Below are 17,361 nucleotides of genomic sequence, written 5' to 3'. Positions count from 1 at the left end.
TATTTTAGTTAAGTAATGTGCTCAACAAATGCCATCATTTATAATGTTCTTTTGGCACTTTGTTTTATCTTGCAGTGCATATATTTATTCAGAAATTAACTCCCACTGTGTTTGGTGAAGCTTACTCCCAATTTAAGTGTGCACAGGATTGAAATTGTGCAATCTAACCCTATGCATATCTATCCAGACTTTGTCCCACTGGGTTCAATGTGGCTTACTCCCAGATAAAACTGCACAGGATTGCAGCCATGAGGGTTTATGTTATATTTGTTATTATATCAAGCCAAAAAATCCGGCAACTGAGCAGATATTCCCTTTTCCCCTAGGGTCCAAGGCAAGCAGCAAGAATAAGACATTTGTCGAGCCCTTAGGAAGTGGTGAGCAGTGGAGGCTGCCTTTAGTTAGGTCCCTACCTGCCTATTTTCCCATTTAATATTGGTCTGGGGCTAGCACTGCCTGTGGCAGCTTCTGCCTCGGCCTCAGGGTTGCCCTCCTCAGCAGGGAGGAGACTGAGTCAAAACTAGAATTACTTGGCTCCGCTTGTCATTAGCTCTGCCTATTATTGGCCTTCCTGCCTTCTGCCATATGTGTGTCCCAGTGGGCATCAGTCACCACTGGTTGTGGGGAACCTCTGAACTGCTGAGATAATTAGGCTTACCAGACCTCGGAGGTTAGTCTGCCAAGCCATTTTTCATAAGCCACACCAGGTGCAGGAAAGTTCAAGGTATGGCTGCTGCAAAGGACAAATGGGGAGGGCATACTCTAGGTGAACACCAAACTCTTTCTTTGCCTGCAAGCAAAGGAAGATTTCTCCACTGTAGTTGAAGCCATGGCTATAATGTTCCTTTGCAGTCACAAACTGAAGTTGGACTCATATGGTGTCAAGTGATTTTATAGGTGGGTAACTTTCCCAAAGTTACTTTTGGATCCAATCCTTTGGTTGGAACCAGATCCCTGCCCTGCCCTAGGAGACTGCCAAACTTGATGGCAAGCACCATTAATCTTGGTGGGTCACAGGAACTACTTTTATGAAATCAGCAGTGGACATTTCTTTATGCATGGCCGTAAGTGTAAAAGTAATTATTAAAACCTGTGTGGTTAAAACTAATCCATACTTACATCATCCAGAGCCTTGGACTGAATGTAATTAAAATAAGGGAATTCTTTGAAAATATTTCTAAACTGGGCAGCTTAAAGTCATATTAAGGAGTCAAACAATTTAGTTAGTAATGAATACAACTTTCACAGTACTTTATACAGATTGAAATAAAACTTCCCACTTTTAAACATTTGTCTGGAAAATGATTAAATGGAGGAATAGCAGTTCTTCAACTACATAGAAAATTTCTAACAAAGTTGGAGCTGGGGGGAAATGTAAAAAAAAGAATAAGAAAAAAACGATATGGGGTGGAATGAAATAAAAATTAAAACATATGCAAAATATTGATTTACTAATCAACCCTGTGCATTATTCATTATTGGGAAAACCGAAATAACGGTTGTGCTATGATGGTTGTGCTACTGAAGCCTGCTATGGTAGTATTATGCTGCTGGTCCACTAAACCGCATACTCATACTCTAGTTGATTAAGAAAATATGAATATGTTAATTTTTCATTCAATGGACCATGGCCATTACTACAATCATAAGTTTCCTCGATTATATTTCTTTCTTTCTTTTTGCAGTATATCGGAGTCCCCCAGCCACATTCTTAAAGCATATTTAAAAACATTATAGTTTACATCATATACATCCAAGAAGTTACTTTTATATTTGTAGTGCATAAAAGGATACGGATTTCAGTCACAGGTCTCAAAATCAAGTCTTTTTCTGTAGTTCCTAGTGAATGAAACTTTATTTTTTTATCATCATCCATTAACAATATTAATAACAAATGCAAATAAAAATGCTGAGGATAGAATGTAATTTCATCAGTCTGGTTTCCTCCAGATATTTTTGACTACAATTCCCCGCCCCTGAAAACAAGCCCAGCATCAGCCCCAGCCAGGTTGGCAAAGGTTGCATAACACTGATCCTGCAGGTAGATAAACCAGTTGAGGTGTCTGAAGCCAGGGTAGAAGGCTGTAATCTTCCAAAGCTTTATCAAGGAAAGCAAATAGCCAGTCTCTATTTGAGGACTGCAGACAAAAATTCTCTATTGCCCTTCTTTACAACAGTGTTTCTGTACATCTTTCAATACAGCAAATGTATCAACAAAATGACGACTTAGAGCAGTGGTTCCGAATTGGTGGTCCACACATACCCATCAACCATAGCTGTCAAGTTCTCCCTTTTTTAAAGGGAAATTCCCTTATGCTGAATAGGCTTCCTTGCGAGAAAAGGGAAAACTTGACAGTTATGCCATCAACTGTCTGAGACTTCCCATTTTGGGGGGGGGGCCGTGCTCTCATGCAACAGCACGGTGCCCAACAATGTGTGAGATCTCAGCCGGACATTGTTTCTTGCGAGATTGCAGTGCTAAAAAACACGTTATGGTGCCCGAAATCACATGGGGAGTGTCCATTTGCGTGCCCAGTCCTGGGACTCTGATCACTTGCCATGTTAAGTTCTGTGCCCATCTGTCTCTTCAAAAGGAAGGTGCAGGGGCATGTTGCTTGTTGGACCCATGTCCTAGCTTGCACTAGCCATGTATGTGTACCTCTTTTACATCTGCTAAATCTTGTAACCTGTGCCTTGTCTTTAGAGACTTTGGCACAAACTGCACTGAGAGTTCAAGCCCTTGACTAGCAATGAGGGCCGGGGCAATAAGGTTTGGTACATCAGAGATGGGGAATCTATGGCCCTCTAGACGGTTTTGTATTCCAAATCCCATCAGCCCTAGCCAACATGGTCAATCATAGAATCTTACAGTTGGACGGGACCCCAAGAGTCATCTGGTCCAACCCCCTGCAATGCAGGAATCTCAGCTAAATCCATGACAGATGGCCATGGTCAATGATCAGAGATGATGGGAACTGTAGTCCAACTTCATCTGGAGGACACCATGTTGACTACCGCTGCTCTTTGGCAGTAGCAGACTTTATATCTTGCCCTCATTTACCTTCAAATTACCTATAGGCCTTTCTTCCCAGTGTGGGAAGAAAGAAGAAGGATTGCTTATGAAATGCTGAAGAAACTTTTCTCTGTAGCACATGCAGATAAAATTTGATGGGGAGGAGCAGAAGAGGAAGATGTGAAAGAACACTGCATAGCTTTCTTTTCATCAGTTCCCATGGCTGACCTCAAAAATAGCAGAGCACTAAGCTCTTTGAGAAATGCATTTAATCCACCACATTATAATTACTTCTGTCTTATCTGGCTTAGGTGTTCCTTTCTGTGATTCACATCTTTTTTTTCTACTTTGCTTCTGACCTTCTATATGAATATGACTGTGTTCCTTACTTTATATTACTCAAGCAGATTGTTGTGTATTTCTTGACTCCATCTACAGTTTTGTTCATGCAATAACTATGAATAATGTATATTCATGAAGCCAGTGTTGTAAATACCTTTGTAGCGAAAAATTACAGAGAAAATGTGTAATTTACCTTCCATCCTAAAATTCTTTGAAACAGAAGGAAATGACTGTGCTTTTTCGATTCCATTTCCATAAGCAGAAAAAATATCATTTACACTAAGCAGATTAAAATCTGAATCTTGAGCTAACTGCATATTATTTTTCCATGGGTCTCCTTTCCTCATTTCTTTGTTGTTGGTAATATTACAATACATGTCCATTCCTCTCTTGGCATTGGTACTCTCAGTGTTGCCTGGATTTACATATGTATAATTGGTTGGTTTAAATAAGCTGTAATAAATTCAAAGGGATATTTTCATATAATATACACATTTACAACCTACTTACATAGCAATTACATACTACAGCTTACATTGCTTTGTTTTCAATACCTGCTGAAAACCAAACCTGTTATTTATTACTTGAAACAGGCTCGCACAATTTTTGACCCACCAAGCTTCCCCACACCCATTCTTGCAGTCTCTGGCAGGCAACCGAAACAAGGGGTTAATTCAGCCTCGGGCTGATCATTATACAGGGCTGGCAGGCCATGTTTCCTTTAGTGGTGCAGCATGGACCAAGATCTCCAAGATAAGTTCACTGTTGTTTTGGAAGTGAAATAGCTGAGTACTGATAAAAGAAACAATGACATTGAAAGAGGAGAGACTTGCGGTGGCTTTGGACTTTGCACTTCTAACGTAACATCCAAAGTGGGACGTTTTGCATCTCTGCCGCAGTGAGATGTATCAGCCGTATGGGAAAGATGTGTGTCTTCCAATTTTATAGGTTGCTCTGAAAATGTTGTACATCTGTTTTTCCTGCTTGAGCGTAACATCAAATCCACTTACATTTGATGCCAAGAACATGCAGTGGCTTTGCCTGCATATTTCAATGTATGTCACAGAGTATACTGTGCCTGGGATACAGTATGCCAGGATACCTAGCAAAGCACCTTCACTCATACTGACCTAGACGACCCATATGTTCACTGAAGACCATGACATCATGGAAACAGGCCTTGCTGATCGGTATTGTGATTTAGTGTTTTACTATGTATCTGAGAAATGGGGAACACCAGGCCCAAGTGACAAAGACCTTCAGCCTTCACAACTATCCCCAGGTCCCATCCATCCATGGCTCTATTTTGAACCCTGTCTTTGCCTTCTGGAATGTGTACTTGAGCTCTGATGATGCTCTTGTTCGTCTGGACGGAGGGTTGAGAGAAGTGTGCAAGTGTGTGCTGATACTAGCCAACTGTACAAAAGAAAGATGTGCATTCGTACCTCTGCCTACCTTTACCACTGCTGGCATGTGGACCTTAGAAGATTGCCTAGAAAGGAAGGCAACCCTCAGGCTATAAAAAGTTCCCCTGATGTATCTCTTATATTTTTGCCCTGATTTTATGACTTTACTTCTTCTTGCAAATTGCATAGAGTTGTTTTATGTTAAGCGGCATTTTAGTTGAATGTACAAATAAATATAAAAATAAACATCTGGACAGGAATAATTCAAGAAGAATGGAAACGTAGCCAGGGTGCAACAATATTTTCCCTTTCAAAGAGCTGCTTACTTGTAGTTCATTGCTTGTTAGTTCTTACTTTCAGTATTGGTGGTAATTAATTAATTAAAGAAAACCCACTGGATTCTACACATCCAAAAAGAGGAGCATCATCTCTGAAATGGGCTGAGAATCAGCATTCATTGTCACCTAGATAGCTTTCAAGTAGACTCAAAATATCTTAGAGTTAACTGAACTTTCAGGACGCATTTCTGAAAAGTACAGTTCTAGTCTGCTGCAACGGACTGGCAAGCAGTGAAGTCCACTCCTATTAAAGCAATGATTATCCTGTGATTGATTCTTAAAGGAGTTTGATTACATGCATGTCCTGTGACAGCTTAAAGTATAAAAATAAACTAGTATATCTGTGAGCTGCCAAGGACCATGTCTTTGTATGGAATTTTAAGAGTGTGTTTGGTAGTACATCAGCTGCCTCTTAACTAAAGTAATAAACTAAATCCTGTGTTTAAATCCTTGTAAAAAAGGGTTGTGCCTAGAGCAAATCTAATTACTGTATTAAAATACTGCCAAAAGGAACTATCCCAGTTTTCTTACATTCAAAAGAATATTAACACAATTGCCTGGAGCCCTATTAAGCACTTTCATTTCAAAGATCAAAAACTGAGTCTTTGACAAATGTATCTAAAATAATATGGTTCTGATATTTGATGAATTATTATAATTGGCTTTAAAAAGCCTACCTTTTCCTGAATGTTGAGCAGGCACTTTCATCACAATCTTCTTCTGGAAAATTAATTAATAGTTTATTTTCTAGAGGTTTTCTACAAAACAGTTAACAAGCTCTGTTTTCATATTAATCAGGGTCATAGGGGAACAATGGGACCAATTCCAGACTATTGGTCTGAAAATAACTTACCTGCCTCCACTAACTGAACTCCTACAGGCTTTGCCTGTTAGAATTTATAGCAAAGTAATCATGTAGACTATTTAAGATTTTATCCCTTAGTAATGCTCTTAAAAGAGGGCAAGTCATTTGCTCTGTTGCAAGCTACTTGCAAAGGGAAAATAGATGTAGAATATTATGCCTACCAAGAAGTTGCTTCAACAAAACATGCATAAAAGAAAATAAATTTCATGCCATTATTCTCAATGTTTTCTTGTGCTTTCTCTGCTTGACAATCCTTAAAATCCCTCATTTATTATGGTTATGCACAGGCCCCGAGATTTGGCCTATACTTATATTGGTGTGTTTTTAAATAAAAAAATCCGATCTGTTTCAGAGTCACCCTGTGTTTTCTCTCTGCTTCACTCTGTCATCAGCTCCAGAGCTACTCTGTATAAAATTGAATTGTGTTCCCTCATTCACTATAATGGAGAAGCTTTTCCTCATTTTGGCCGAAGTGTATGGCATGTAGAGATACAGAATCCCCTTCAAAGTGGATTAAACTTGCCAAATTGCATCCCAATACGTCCAGGAGATTTTTGTGAGGGGAAGTAAAAGGGATTCACTTTAATATATAATCCCTTTGGGTGGGGGCTATCTGTTCCTTACCTTAAAGTAATTTAAGAGGTGACTGAGTGAAATGCATTCTTGCTTCTATGTTGTTTTTAAAATGGCACCTTCACGTTGACCTAAGCACTCTGTGGTAAGCCTTGTTTTCTCTAATAAGCCTATTGCCTACAATACTGCTTGTAGGGTTGCAAAGAGCTCTGAACTTTTTTGTTGTGGGAGAAAAACAGATTTTTTTCAATGAAATTTTAATTTCTTTTCTTCTTTTTAATCCTCCATTGCTGCGCCTAACCAAAGGCAACCCCATAGTACTTCAGTACTCTGTAGATAACATTTTGGATAGCTTCCTTACTGGAGCAAATAGCAACCTGAGAGGGAGGTATTTTCATCCTATGTTGAATAGCAACTTGGGGTTGATAAGCCATTATGATGCACCCAGCACTATGGCTGTTTTTTTATATAAAGAAAAGATGTGTGAAATACAGTCATGCATTTTCACATATAGTCTACTTTGCCCATGATTCAACATACTTCAGTAAAAGTAGGCATTGCCCCCCCATTAAAGTCAGTAATTGAATATTTCCGTATTTTTCTGTGTATGAGACAATGGTTTTATTTTGGCAACCCTAACTATTTTAAAATATTGATTATGGGTTCAAAAAAAAATAGGGGTTGTCTTCTACATGGGGGTGTCTTATACATGGAAAAATACAGAAGTTTTTAAATTCCATACTTCCTCTTATTAAAACTAATCACAAAACATTCTACCTTTTTGGCTATTCCCTCCCAATTCCATTTGTAGCTGTTGAGTAGGTGGAATTTCAAACGCAGATGGAACAGGTGCAAGATACCAGTCTGTTGGCTCTTCATTTTCTAGATATCTGTTTCCAACATATTAACATGAAGCGAAAAAACATCAAGTGTTTCCAACCAAATTAATGACAAACTGCAGGAGAACATATTGACTGTTGTGTCACTTCTAAATTATCCCTTTTAACATTACACTTGGGGGGGAAACGTGTTATATTTTAAATGTAAGACTTCTGTTAAGCCACCTCAGTTTAATGAGAATTTGGTATGCTTTGGGACACAACCAAAGCAGATAGCCAATGTTTCCTCTCCTCTGACAGAAGTCAGTAAAACAGGGGGAGAGAGAGAGAATTATTTTTAGATTCTCGTTCCCCACTGAACCCCCCCAATCTACTCTGGATAGGGCTGCCATTTCAAAGGCATAATTGAGGTCCAGTGGGAATTTTGGGGTGTCCTGCTTTTTTACTTTTTGAAATATGGCAACCCTAGAGCAGATTTGGGTGGGGTTGTAGGGAACAGAAGAAATAGGCAAAACTGTGTCCCTTTCCCCCATTTTGCTCCTGGATGCCTTCAGTCAGCAAAAGGAAAACATCTGATATCACCCTAGGACTCCTAATAAGCTGAGGTGTCCTGCTGCTATGTTATCTTGCACAACTAACTTACGTTATCATAATCATTTGCTACAGAAACTTTTTTGAAATAAACATAACAAACAAAACAAAACAAATGCAATATAATTAAATAAATTGTTATTGTAAAATATCCTAGGGGCCTACCTACCACTATATTCTTTGGAAAATAGAGGTAGGTAGCGCCTTGAATATTTTACAATAACAATTTATTTAATTATCTGGCATTTGTTTTGTTTTGTTATTCTTTGAAATATAGAGGACTGAGAGAATTAGGAAAGGAGAAGCTTATTTATTATGGTTCGTTGAAAATAAAAACCTTTAGTAAAAGCAAAAGATTGATACAATCTGAAGACAGACAAGAGTTAATAGAAAAACTATGAACTGCAGCAATATAAAAACTGGATCAAGGAGCGTAGGAAACCACTTTGATCAAACTGTATAAATTTGGAAGTAACTGGAATTATTTATATAGGCTAAATTGTAATTTGTATTATTTCAAAATGTGGTTTTTTGGGGGGAGGTTTATTGGGTTGTTTTTATTTTGATTATATATTTTGTGGTTTTATATTTTGATTTTGTTCTGTGAACCACCCTGAGACCTCTGGGTATAGGGTGGCGTATTAATAAAAAATAATATAACTGGCAAAACTGTGACAATATTGTGTAAATATCTGAAAATTAAGAAAAAATATTATTATTTTTAAAAAAACATTCATCTCATTTTACAGAAAACATATTAGAGCCAGAAAACATTCCCTCGACTTCTACCACTGCCAAATCACATGGACAACTTGTGGGAGACAGCTGCGACAAACTTACTTTTGCTTTGTACCTGGTCCTTCAAAAAACAAATTATCCAAAGAAAAGGCAGGGTCTGTCATTGTATTAAGACAAGAGGTGAATTCTCAGAAAAGCTGCAAAAGACAATGACAACTATAATTATTTCAATATACTGACAAAGGAATACCAGCTTTTTCATGATCAAGGTGTGTCTCCCCTGCCAGGTAAGTATACCAGCTTTTACAACCCGATATTATTGTTTTTATAACATTGTATTTTTATTATTATATTATATTCTTTAGAACTCCCACCTGAGGAAGCCTTAAATTCAAAGACACTCCCCCCCCCCCTGGGGTCATTTTTTCACCTCAGAGCAAAATCAGAACAGAGTGGCAGGCAGCCATTTTGAAATTCCGTATATTTCGCCAACTGACTAGGTAGACACCTTTGCACAGGTGTGTGTGTGTGTGTGTGTGTGTGTGTGTGTACATACATACATCTCACACACACACATATATTCATTCCTTGGCAAAACAGCCCTTTTCTTGACTGAAGGAGACAATGTTTGTCCTTGTGGGACAAGCAACTCCCATCCATCCAAAGTGGATTTACGAGCTCCAAAGGAAGGACTGCTTAAAGCAGCACCCCCATGAATTAAAAAGGCCATTTTGTACCCTGGTCTATGTCTGTAGGCTGTGTCCGGCTCTGTATATTTGGCCAAGCGAAGCCCCTAGGCTACAACCTTCCCTTCTCACCCCAATGGGGGAAAGTTAAAATCAAATGTTCCCTCAAGCTGTTTCCTCAAGTCTCTGCTAGCAGCCTGAAATAGTGACAGCTGAGGAGAACAGGCCAGCCACTCCAAATCACTGATAGTTGTCCAACAACATGGACGTCGCCGGCTGTCTTATTACTAGAGGGAAGAGGGAAGAAAGATTGCCGCTTTTCAAGGAGCTTTTATCAGGAGTCAAAGGCAAAGAAAAGAGGGAATGCCCTCACAAAAGCAGAGAGGGAAATTAAGTTCCTTAGCCGAGGCTGTTCTTTCCCTTATTATTAGACAAAGGGGAAGGAGGCAAAATATGTAGGGTTGCTGTATCTCCAAACGTGGAATAAAAAACCCCGCCCGTAAGTTGTTGAGTGGTTGTTTTTTTTTAAAGGAATCAAAGTTGTTGAGCTTTTTTTCTCTTTAGTAAAATCTACAAGAATTTTTGAGTTTTGGAGCTGGGGGGGGCGTTTTTTTATTTTAACCCCCCCCCCCAATAATAATAATAATGCAGGGTGCCATTTCTGGTGGCGAATTTCAGGACATGTCCTGGAAAGTTAGGACGCATGGTAGCCCTAAAAAACATGTTTCCTTCACCTCTGTTTCTTATGCCCAGAACATAGCTAAAATTTATTTGGGGCCTGTATGTGAGAGAGACAAATAGCTTCAAAGGTACTGTATTAACTGAGCCGAGTGCTGATGAGATAAGCCCAAAGGAGGCACAAGAGGGACTTACTACACTATTTTGTCAATTAACCGTTTAGCAGGAGAGCTAGGAGTATTTTACTAGCTGGAAAAATACCTTATTCTTCCATTATCTACCAAAATAACTTTCTTTACACGCTACTTAATTTAAACAGAGCACTTCTAAAGCGCCCAGGATAGTGGAATGCAGAATTTTACAGTTGCCCCAAATGCAAGACCTGTGCTCCTTCACACAACCTCTCTTATGGTTGCTTTTAACTGTTTGTCCCCATTTCAATCTTTTTAAGCATGTATAATATCAACGCCTCTCAACAACAACAACAACCCAACAAGTTTGTCCCACCCCACCCCCCAAAAATATGGCAACCTGCGTCCCATGCAGAGTTTAAGTCATAAATGCACTCCATTCTTCTGGATATATATGGGTGTTCCATCGAGCTAGAAGCAAAGTACCTTCAAATCAGTCTGTAGTTATGTTTCACATAGCAGCAGGCTATGTTGAATCTATTGTTATAATGTATTATATCTACCTAGTTTTGCATGGCGTTTTGGATACTTCATGCATAGCTGTCAACCCAACTGTGTGTGTGCGTGCACTTATATTTATTAAGCCAAATATCTTACAGTTACCACTCCCACCTGGACAGAAAAGTTGTTGAGCTTTTTTTTTTTTAGCTTTGCCCAAAGTTGCCGAGCTTTTAATCACAAAAAAGCCATTTTTGAGTTGTTATTTTTTGGGGTGGGTGGGTGTCGTCAGCAAAAACTATTTTACTGATTTCTGCCCAGACACTGCTGTCAACTGCAGTATTCCATATTGACTGCAGTATTCCATATCCATGTCTGGGAAATTCTGGACGTATGGCAACCCTAGAAAGTGTTCCTGATGACAAGGAGTTTTTCAGGATGCTGGAGTACAAAAAAAAACCTGAACTATTTTGAAATGTGTTATATTTTTATGTTTTATGAACTCTACAGCTAATAAAACTTTATAAACTTACTCTTTTATGAAAAACAAAGCACAAAACCAAAATAAAGTTATAATGTATATAAATAATCTGGACACAATGCTGTCAGAGTTAAGCACCTTTAAGCCATTGATCTCACAGTGAGAGTTAAACATGAGTTTAAAAAGTCTTAGCTGAAATCCATGGGATGTAAAAGTGCTTAACTTTGACTGGATCGTGTCCACTGTAGTTTCAGACAGCAGTTGCCTTTTTTCTTTTTCTTTTTCTACCTTCAGAAAGGGTGCTCTCCAATTCTTTTGGCCTCAGGCAAGTTTCTATCTTCGTCTGCAACATCTGCTTTTAGCTGACCAGACTTTAAAGATTAAAGCGACCATACAAACTGTTCAGGTTTTTTTAGAGCTCTTCCCCCCCCCTTCCTCAGAGTCTCTTCCCAAGATGTCATTTCCCTCAACACACGGAAATCGCATAAAATATATAGCAAAGCAGCCTCTCAACAGCTCTGAGACAGTTTAATTTTTGATTTCCCCCAAGCCTAACATCTGATCAGCCATATGTTTTGAGTCTTTTTGACTCACAGAGATCACATAACAAGCCATAAACCTGTATGTTCTGGAGCAATGTTACCAGAAAAATCACGAACACCAGACAGCCATGGGTCAATGGTCCATGCAACAATAGGAGGAGACATGTCCCATCCAAGTACAAATTTGTTAAAAGCCTGAGAAGTTCTGAAGAAGTTTCCCACTGAGTAAAGAATCACAGGCTCTTTTCAACGCCAAAAAACACTGATTGAGTTATAATGACAACAAAAGAAATGAGAAAGGGGACCTATAACAGGATAATTTCCTTCTCATGCAGATAATTACCAGGTAGCAGTTATTGTTATGGTGCCATATGAACAAATGATGACATTTTCGGAACAAGAGTCGATAACCAGCATATTGGGGGAAAAACATGTACTCTCTCCCACCCTTGAAATTACCCTCCTCTATTCCCCTCATCTGTGGGAAATCTTTGTCTTGGGTTGCCATATTTCAAAAAGTAAAAACCAGGACACGCCAAAAGTTGTTCAGCTTTTTTTAGGAAGACCCCAAAATGTTGTTGACCTTTTTTAAAACAAAAACGCCAAAAAGCATGATTTTTCGATTGACTTGTCTAAGATCCAGGACAAAGCGCCACCTTTCAGAAGTTCCTCCCAGACATCCAATTCTGCCTTTGAAATCCCTGCAATGTCTGGGAAAATCAGCCCTAAACTAAGTGTTACACATAACTGTTTCAAAATAGTTGGGTGTTTTTCCTCCCTGCATGTTTATAATGGGCGATTACTGGTATGCTGAGATTTTTCTTAGGGAACGTACGGCAGCCCTACTTAAAAGTTAAAAGCGTTATTTCGTGTAGCCAATATGTCCAAACTGCAACATGACCTCGGGTACAAGCAAACTCCCCCCACCCTATCAAAAATTGCTGGCAAGGGAAAAGGGGGTAATGCACTCTGTGGCTATGGGAGAAAAGCTGCAAACTAGAAGAATCCCTTGCCTGCTTTTTTCCTTCTCCAATGCAGTGTTGCTACCTGAATAGCTTTTCTCCAGTTTGTCTTCTTCTGAACGCTCAGGCCCTGTTTTGTTTTGGGGTTTTTTAATGACCTGTTATTCCAAGTTTCTTTTAAAATGAAAAACAGCAACTCAAGTCAAGGAGAAAAAAATTAAAAAATTAGTTCCCTGCATTTCCCCCCCCCAGCTCCTACAAGAAATAAAATGCAAGCAATACAGTTCATTTGCTTGGAGGAAACAGGGAGTGATCTTCTCCCTGTTTCCATTTTTAAAAAGGTGTTTACTGACCTTATTACCCGGCCTTTGATCACTGTGTCCTGCAAACACTTATGCACTTGAATAAGCTTACGAATGCAAATAGTTCTCCTGAAGTTAGTCAAGTGCATAAGCGTTTGCCAAATTGGGCCCTAAGAGAACTAAATACAGGTCCCTCTGGACCCCACCAATACTGTTTGTATGTCAGCCAGAGGGAATCTCCCAGGAGTGATGCAACATTCTGTTCTCCAGAGGCTGAGCATACATTTTATGCAGCACTGCACTAACTCATGCCCACTTAGGAAATCCAAGTTTGGAAGCCAGTGTTCTAAATGGCTTTGAGATCATTTTATTTCTCATTTTTGGGATCCCCCCCCCCACTAGGGCTGCCATACGACTGGATTTTCCGGGACATTACTGGGATTTCAAAGGTGGAATTGACGTCCAGGGGGGATTTCTGAAAGGCGGCGCTCTGTCCTAGATCTAAGGTGAGCCCATCAAAATATCATGCTTTTGGGGCCTTTTAGTAAACAACAACAACAAAAGCTTAACAATCGAGGGGTTTCCAATAAAATATGGCAACCTACGCTTTTCTACATTCTCTGTCAAAATTTGCCCCTCCAAGCTTACAGCTAAAACATACATTTCCCACTGTAAAACGTCTTTCTCTCAAGTACAGTAATACTTTAAGAAGTGCTAATACTAATAAAATGATAAACAACAGAGAAGTTGAACTCACAAATAACAGGAAAGCACAATGTTCAGGCCCATTGTGCATGGCCAATTGTTCATTTTCGAAGCACAATTTTCCCAATACACCACGCCTGCACAAAACAATTGGGTTTTTTGTTTTTGTTTTCTAAAAAATAATCTAAAATGTGTATGCCATGCCCAGATTCGCCAGCAGGCCATGAAGGACCACCTTGCCAACAGAAGTAGGGGCTGTGTGGTCAAACTCATGTTGAAGCCTCCGCTTAAAGACCTCCAAAGAAGGAGACTCCACCACAATCCTTGGCAGCAAATTCCACTGTCGAACAGCTCTTACTGTCAGGAAGTTCTTCCTAATGTTTAGGTGGAATCTTCTTTCTTGTAGCTTGAATCCATTGCTCCGTGTCCGCTTCTCTGGAGCAGCAGGAAACAATCTTTCACCCTCTTCTATATGACATCCTTTTATATATTTGAACATGGCTATCAAATCTGTTTTAAACTGTTGTGTGTATCTAATAAAAGAAACTACTAGGGTTCCTGGAGTATCACCAACCCATTTGGATGTTCTTTGTATTCTTGCAGCGCTGAAAAGAATTCTAGTTGTTAACTTGATTAACCCCAAGACAAATTTGTCATTTGATGCGTTCCTAATGCCCTGAAATCTAAGCCATCCCCCAGCTGATTAATTGGTAGCTATCATTTTTTCAGTGTAACTCCTGGTTCCAACATGGCATGTTGATTTTTCTGGGACTTACCTCCTATTGGTATTGGATTTGGTACAGAATATATATATATCTATGCTGAAAAAATGAGATCCACAATTGTACTCATTAGAGTGCAGGTGTGGGTGAAGATGGTTCAAACCCAGAAGTGGTTTTTAGTGCAATTTAGAAAAGAAAAACAGTTTATTCCCAGTCAGGTCACCTGGAATTTTAAATATAATAAAATAAAATGTTCTATATCTCTTAGAATGGCAATGGTGCCCACTGGAGAGGTGTCAGAACTGAGTTCCGATGAGTTCCAGCTGGAAAAAAAAGCCTTGGTCTCAAGAGACAATGGAGTGAACCTCTGGGGTGAATTAATGTATGATCAAGTTGAGATTCCTGTACTGCAAGAGGGTTGGACTAAATGACCCTTGGGATCCCTTCCAAGTCTAAAATTCTAGGATTCTATATATTTTGCCCTGGCATCTAGTTTTCTATCTGCATGGATATCTTTGGAAGAGCATACAGTCTTGTGAGCCCCATAATTTTGTGAGAATGTACTGTACATGTATTTTTTAAAATGCCTGTAACTATATGTGGCAATTTACCCAAAAGAAAGTAAGCGCTCCATTTTAGCATTCATGCTTGGGGATATTCTAAATTAAAAGAAAATAGCTGACTGAAACTTCGGGAGATCACACCATCAAGGATCTACTTGTGTTCAAATCCCTGCAGCGATTTTGGCAAAATACAGCGAAGATACTTGGCTAAACACTCTCAGTGTAGCCTCAAAGTAGCACAACTGCCTTGGTGACAGCAAAGGACCAAAGAAAAACAACATGATGCAAAAGGAAAGAGAAACTCTGTCATATTAAATTTCTGATAAAAACAGAAGAGGTTATGAACACAGCAGAAGAATGAGGTACGTCGATGCTACCAAAAGGAAATGGAGCTGGAAACGAAACACTTTTATAACAAGATGACTGCTGACAACACTACAGAAAGTAGGTGACAGCATTTCAAAGTCAAGACATGCTACATACTTGCTGATGTGTTTACAACACAGATGAAAGGATAGTCTCGAGATTTCACAAGAAATATCAGATGACACCTTTGACGTTGATAAAGTTATTAAAACATTTCCTTGGATAAAACCCATCAAGGTAAACTTTATAATTTGCATACTCAATCTAGAGCAGTGGCTTATGGTCTTTTACCTTTCTGTTATAATTCTTGTAACATTATGTATGGAGTTCTTTACTCTCTTTTTTATTATTCTCAAATATCAACAAGGATGTGAGTACAGTACTTTTCTGTTAGCAGGTTCTCTCCAAGAGGTGTACGGAAAAAAGTCTCCACCAGCTGAACAAGGCCTAAATTAAAGAAGAAATGATGATATTGTCTATTTTCAGAACAAGAGTTGATAACCAGCATCTTGGGAAAAAAATACTATGTACTCTCTCCCACTCTTGAAATTTTCCACATCTGTTTCCTTGTCTAATTCCTTGCCTAGGGTTGCCATATTTCAAAACGTAAAAACAAGGACAACCCAAAAGCTTTTTAAGGAAACCCCCCAAACTGTTGAGCTTTCCCCAAAGTTGTTTACAAAACCGTCAAAAGCAATTTTCCAATTGACTTGTCTAAGATCCAGGACCAAGCGGCACCTTTCAGAAATTCCCACCGGAATTTGTTGTGTTGTGTTGATTCTCTTTTCAAACTAATTGTGTGCTCTGTCAAGGCTGGAAAATAGTACTTAAACTGAAACAGAAATACCACCTCCCATTTCCCTATCAGAAAGAATAGACAGTCTTGTAATCGGAGCTCATTGTCACTAATGGACAACTCACTGGAGGACAGGTGAGCAGTGCTGCCCCGCCACAGCATCCGATGCTGCCCACAATGCAGCAAGGGACCCACCACTGACCATTGCAATCCCCCAAATAGTCTTGCCCTTTTTGCTTCCCTCTCACTGCCACCCAAGGACTCAACCTCTAAGGAAGCAGGGACAAGAACTGCCTCAGGAAGCGAAGAGACTGTTGGGCGTGCACAATACTCTCCATGTGTCTTGTCTCCTGTCTCTTTTCAATAGGCCCTGGGTGCCCCCTAACTTGATCTTCTTTGGGCAGCTGTACTCAAATACTCAAAAAGGGACGTGGGTGGCGCTGTGGTCTAAACCACTGAGCCTAGGGCTTGCCGATTGGAAGGTCAGCGGTTCGAATCCCCGGGGTGAGCTCCCGTTGCTCGGTCCCAGCTCCTGCCAGCCTAGCAGTTCGAAAGCACGTCAAAGTGCAAGTAGATAAATAGGAACCGCTCTGGCGGGAAGGTAAACGGCGTTTCTGTGCGCTGTTCTGGTTTCGCTAGAAACAGCTTAGTCATGCTGGCCACATGACCCAGAAAATCTGTCTGCGGACAAAACATCGGCTCCCTCAGCCAGTAAAGTGAGATGAGCACCGCAACCCCAGAGTCATTCGCAACTGGACTTAACTGTCAGGGGTCCTTTACCTTTTTACCTTTACAGTACTCAAATAGTACTGAGCCGAGTGAGGCTCCAGTCCAAAGAACTCCTTGAGTAGTGCTATGTATCTAAGGGGACTTTGAGCTTCTAATTCCCGCAAAGTAGCCCCAAAGCCATATGTCAAAGGGATGAACAGAAGGAGTCTAGGGTCTTCTCAAGCTCTGGGGTATTCCTTACAGTTCTTTGGATCTCAGCCTGAGCTTTCAAAGGAAATAGGCTAAAGCTTCCATTCCATATATGATTCTATGCATGTTCGCTGCATATATAATGGTACTTTTGAGAAAACATGCATATCTTTTGCCTGCAATCCTATAAGCATTTATTCTGGAGCTGAGACTCTCTGAACTGGATGAGATTTGATTCAGGCCAGGGCAAACCTACATAGGGTCAGGATGCTCCTTCCAAATAGAATAGCTATAGAGGTCAAAGGA

The 17,361-nt window shown here is 39.7% G+C and overlaps 1 protein-coding gene across 1 annotated transcript in view; it reads right to left on the bottom strand.

Moving 5' to 3' along the window:
• HFM1 (helicase for meiosis 1) overlaps positions 1 to 8,869 on the bottom strand; it is a 48,007-nt gene extending 39,138 nt beyond the window's left edge. Inside the window, exons 1-6 of the mRNA XM_088673810.1 lie at positions 8,808 to 8,869; positions 7,315 to 7,427; positions 5,777 to 5,819; positions 3,549 to 3,808; positions 1,795 to 1,839; positions 1,120 to 1,190 (exon numbers count right to left, since the gene is read on the bottom strand). Coding sequence (XP_088529936.1) covers positions 1,120 to 1,190; positions 1,795 to 1,839; positions 3,549 to 3,808; positions 5,777 to 5,819; positions 7,315 to 7,427; positions 8,808 to 8,869 — 594 coding nt within the window. The remainder of the gene's footprint in view (positions 1 to 1,119; positions 1,191 to 1,794; positions 1,840 to 3,548; positions 3,809 to 5,776; positions 5,820 to 7,314; positions 7,428 to 8,807) is intronic.
• Positions 8,870 to 17,361: the final 8,492 nt, after the last annotated feature.

This window comes from Zootoca vivipara, chromosome 7, assembly GCF_965207765.1.
Source record: "Zootoca vivipara chromosome 7, rZooViv2.hap1.1, whole genome shotgun sequence".
NCBI classification, from domain to species: Eukaryota; Metazoa; Chordata; class Lepidosauria; order Squamata; family Lacertidae; genus Zootoca; species Zootoca vivipara.
This window is presented reverse-complemented; position numbering and strand designations above follow the sequence as displayed.